General features: G+C 43.0%; 1 protein-coding gene across 1 annotated transcript; it reads left to right on the top strand.

Moving 5' to 3' along the window:
• Positions 1–838: 838 nt before the first annotated feature.
• LOC145665097 (uncharacterized) lies at positions 839–2,002 on the top strand. The gene has a single exon (XM_081732369.1). The coding sequence runs from the start codon at positions 839–841 to the stop codon at positions 2,000–2,002; it is 1,164 nt and encodes a 387-aa protein (XP_081588495.1).
• The last annotated feature ends 2,630 nt before the right edge of the window (positions 2,003–4,632 follow it).

Raw genomic sequence — 4,632 nt, 5'->3', positions numbered from 1 at the left:
GTTGTCAGGTGATTCACAAGTTTACAACAATATTATTATGACCGGTTACAGGAAAGATATAATGTCATTAGTTACTTGCCATACATGGAAATATGTTTCGCAAAGCTTTGCTCATGCTCATACAATAAAAAACAATGCAAATACTCACAGCCAGTAACTAGATATTTCTGATATGCTTTGAAGGCGATGTGCTTAGTGTTGAACGATTCAGAAAATCATCCGCATTCGTAACAACAGCGGGGCCACCTACATGGTACGTGTCCTTACACCATCACAGGAAACTATTGACCGCCTTCTTACCAAGGTGCATACATCTATAAACGCAGACACCGCGTGGAACCTTCCCGGTCATCTGCACCTATGCCACTCAGGTGTGAGAAATGTCAGGCGTACAAAAGCCATTCAACGGCCCAATGTACAAACCCTGCTGTCTGTGGCTATTGCTCCGGTCCACACCAAACACGTCTCTGTCCGAATATGCAGCTCCCTCCTCAGTGTTCTACCTGCAAAGATCAGCATCCTTCTTATAGCTGCAAATGTAAAAGTAAACCTCTTCCTGACCAGGCACATCCTGAATTAGTGGCTCCCTTACGCACACAGTCAACCTCAACAAACACAGATCAGCATGTTGATGATCCCGTGACAGTAGGCAAATTGTTGGAATTCCTTACACTTGCTCTTCAAAACATTCATCCCTTCCATAGACAGCATGTCCTCCAACAACTCACCTTAGCAGCAAAACAAACCTTTAACGTTTCTCTGTATGCTACGTATTCAAATAATTACGTTCATTTTCATACCATTCGATACGAAACTACAGTCTAACTTCATACGCATCATGGATTTAAACTTTTTATTTCTCAACATCCGCTCACTCCCTAAAAACAAAGACCTCTTCCAGGCAGTACTATTAGAGGAGCATATCACTGTATTTCTTCTAAACGAAACTTTTCTCAAAAAGTACATCTCGTGCAGAATCCCTCGCTATGACTTGATTCGACATGACAATACCCTACCAACCCTTCGCGCTAACGGTGGAGCTGCTATTGGGTTTCGCAATAATCTGCCATACAGACAGCACTCTTGTCCTCACCTGCAATTACCTGAATATGTCATCACCACTATTTATTTCAAGTCCATAGCAATTACCTTCGCTACAATCTATGTTCGACCTGGCAATCCCATTCCAACCGCCTTCTTTTCATATATATCCGATACGTACAAACACTTCATTATCCTTGCAGATATAAACCTCCACAGTCGATCAGCCCAGGAACGCACTCAGTTTTGCGACTTCATCACCACTCATACAACTGGCATACTACTTGCACTTCCTTCTCCTACTCGACCAATCTCAAACACCACGCCAGACATCGCACTTACTTCCAATACATTAGCTACTCATTGCACTGTCACAGTCTTAGATTTGCTCGGTAGCGATCATGCTCCTATCAAACTGACCTACCATACGGGTCTTGCATTTCCATCACATTTGCCTACTTCTCGAGTCACACCTCGATATGACAAGGCCGACTGGCTTAATTATCGTACTTATATATCTTCTACCATAGAACCCTACCAAGGCCCAGTCACTTCTGATGATCTTGCTGAACAAATCGGCACTCTCACTACAGCAATCCAGCGCGCATCTACACTCTATATCCCGCAATCTTCATCCGTTCCATATCGCCCCAAACTTCCACCCCATTATCTTGCTCTGGTTCGACGCTCTCGCCAATGCTATCGCGACTATCTTCGCACACGTAATCCTGATGCCCTTATACTTCATCATCAATTGCAGCGTACTGTCCGGAATTATCTCTCCGCCTATAAACAACGCCAGTGGATTAAAACATGCAATAATCTAGCAGACACTTCACATCCAACAATCTATTGGAAACGTTTCAACGCTTTATGTGGCAAAATCACTAAGACAACATATCCTCTCCTTGTTCATGATAAGCCGCTCCAATCAGATCTAGACATCAAATGCCTTCGCTGATCACCTCCAAAGCATCTTTACCCCATCAGTTTCCGATCATACCTACCGCACTCATCCTACTGCTCAAGTCAACACTGATTCACCTCAATTACAGCCCAACATCACTCACACTCTTCCGCAGCATGTTCTCACTGTTCCTATTACACCTAATGAAATCACCGCTGTATTACGCCGTAAGAGAAACACTGCTCCAGGATTCGATGGCATCACTTATAGACATATTAAAGAATGTCCCTTTGCTCTTCTCTCACTACTTGCTCTTATATACACCTTCATTCTCCGCACAGGTCTCTTTCCCACTGACTGGAAGGTTTCGAAAACACTCATGTTTCTCAAACCTAAAAAACCACCATCCGATGTTTCATCCTATAGGCCAATACAACTCACCTCCACTTTTAGTAAAATTTTTGAACGGATCCTGGTTAAAAGATTACACCCATACTTAAACGATCATCATATCATTCCAACACATCAAGCTGGCTTTCGGCCCTCATATTCAATAAACGACCAACTCCTTCGTCTTACGTCACTTGTCACCAATCATTACAACTCTATTCAGCCATCTTGTCTTGTGCTCTTCGACCTTGAAAAGGCGTTTGATAAAGTTTGGCACCTAGGCCTCATCTATAAACTTATCAAATTACGACTTCTTGTTGCATATATCCGGCTTATCTTTCATTTCCTTACCTGCCGTCTTGCCTATGTTGCCATTAACGATCAGCTGTCACACCCGATCTTCTTGTTATCAGGCGTTCCACAGGGTTCAGCATTATCACCACTCCTCTATCTGCTTTTCGTTGCCGACTTTCCTGAACTACCTCCGGACGTCTCTTTATTCCAATACGCCGATGATACTGCGTTTCTTGCCCTCTGTCGCACAATAGCACAAATCAATCTTACTCTTCAGGAAGCAATTAATCGTTTCACGCACTGGTGCCACACTTGGCAACTGACCATCAATGCCGCCAAGACACAAGCCATCGTTTTCATTCCACCCCGAAAACGTACGAAGGTGCATCGGAATCCTTCCAAGCTATCCTTACAAGTCAATGACGTACCGTTACATCCTAGCAAAACAGTTACCTATCTAGGCATCACATTCGACCACCACCTCACCTGGACACCACATCTCAATTCAGTCAAGGCAAAAGCATATAACAGACTTAATCTTCTGAAGCGTTTAACAGGTGCCACATGGGGTCTCTCTTCGAATCTTGTTCTTAATACTTACAAAGTCTTTCTTAGGTCAGTACTGACATATGGTTTTCCCGCCTGGATCTCTGCACCAACCTCATATTACGAAAAACTTGCCATCCTCGAACGTCATGCATTTAAAATTGCCTTTCGCATCTCATTGCCTAGTCCTGCACAAGACCTCTATTCTCGTATTTCTTTTCCTATTCTCAAATATCACCTAGAAGCCTTACGCTGCAAGTTCATTACCGACCGCTTCACTCATCACCAGCCACTTCTTTTTGATACCATTCATTATCTTACACTCCATCCCTACCGAGCACGCTATACTTATACACCTCTACATTTACTCTTCACGCTATATTATTACACATTACCTCCCAATCATCCAGCTCATGCGCTCATAGAGGACTTTTTCATTCCTGCTCATCTACCTCATATATTTCCATCTTATATCGCACAGTGATTTCCTCTGTTACTAACAGGGCTTTCCCATGTCTACATTAGCCTAGAGTCGCCCCTAGGCAGAAGTTAACTGCATTCGTTTGCTTAACATCTTCCTAGTGTTGTGACGTGTCTGCACCTCATCCCATCTATCATGCTCATATTTTCCTTAGAATCTTAACGCCTTTTGTTCTCTTTTCACTCTGATTCACTCTTTTGTTTTTCTCCATCACCATGTATCTTTTCAAATTTGTTTCGTAAATATTTTTTTTCTACCCTGCTTACATTGTAGTGTACTCTTTGTACTGTACTATAATATTTGTAATGTATTTGTAATATGTCTGTGTTCCCAAGTTCCTTACAATACCGATATAATGATTATGATCGCAAAGATCATAATGTCCATGTTTTTTAATTTAATAAATAAATAAATGTATATAATGAAAACTATCACCCAGTACTCTAGCCTCCCTTAGACCATCCACAAATCATCCCTGCAACCAATATTTCCTACAACTTCCCATCCCTGAAAGAGGGCGTACCCCTCTTAGAGGTAGCTAGCTTTCAAGCTAGCATAAAAAAAACTTGGTGTTGACATACTTTTCCAGAGCTGTGCTCTGAAGCGTCGCTTCTTGTATGGTGACGAATTTTGGAAAAACCTTCCTTTTCCTTATCCTGGGTATCCCCTTCTGTCTCTTTCTCACGAACCGTCTGTCAGACTTTTCTAGCCAAGGGCAGCCGGATCTACAGATCGAGCCAGGGGAGTTACCCCACCTGGACAACTATCCAAACGGGTTGTCCCACCTTGCTCATCTCATTCATCGCGCATTACTGCATCATTATTTAGGCTCACGGCTCTGCATTATGTCTGATCCTCCTATTGCTACTGGATCCTCGTTAGATGGACGACATCAAGGCCTTCCTCCTGTGTTTGCCGTTCCCTCTGCTTCGGCTGCGAAAGTGGCCAAGAAGAGGGATTTGAGCAACAGACA

This window comes from Thermobia domestica, chromosome 11 (assembly GCF_964235325.1).
Source record: "Thermobia domestica chromosome 11, izTheDome1.hap1.1, whole genome shotgun sequence".
NCBI lineage: Eukaryota > Metazoa > Arthropoda > Insecta > Zygentoma > Lepismatidae > Thermobia > Thermobia domestica.
The sequence above is the reverse complement of the archived record's forward strand: the minus strand, read 5'-3'. Positions and strand labels throughout refer to the sequence as shown.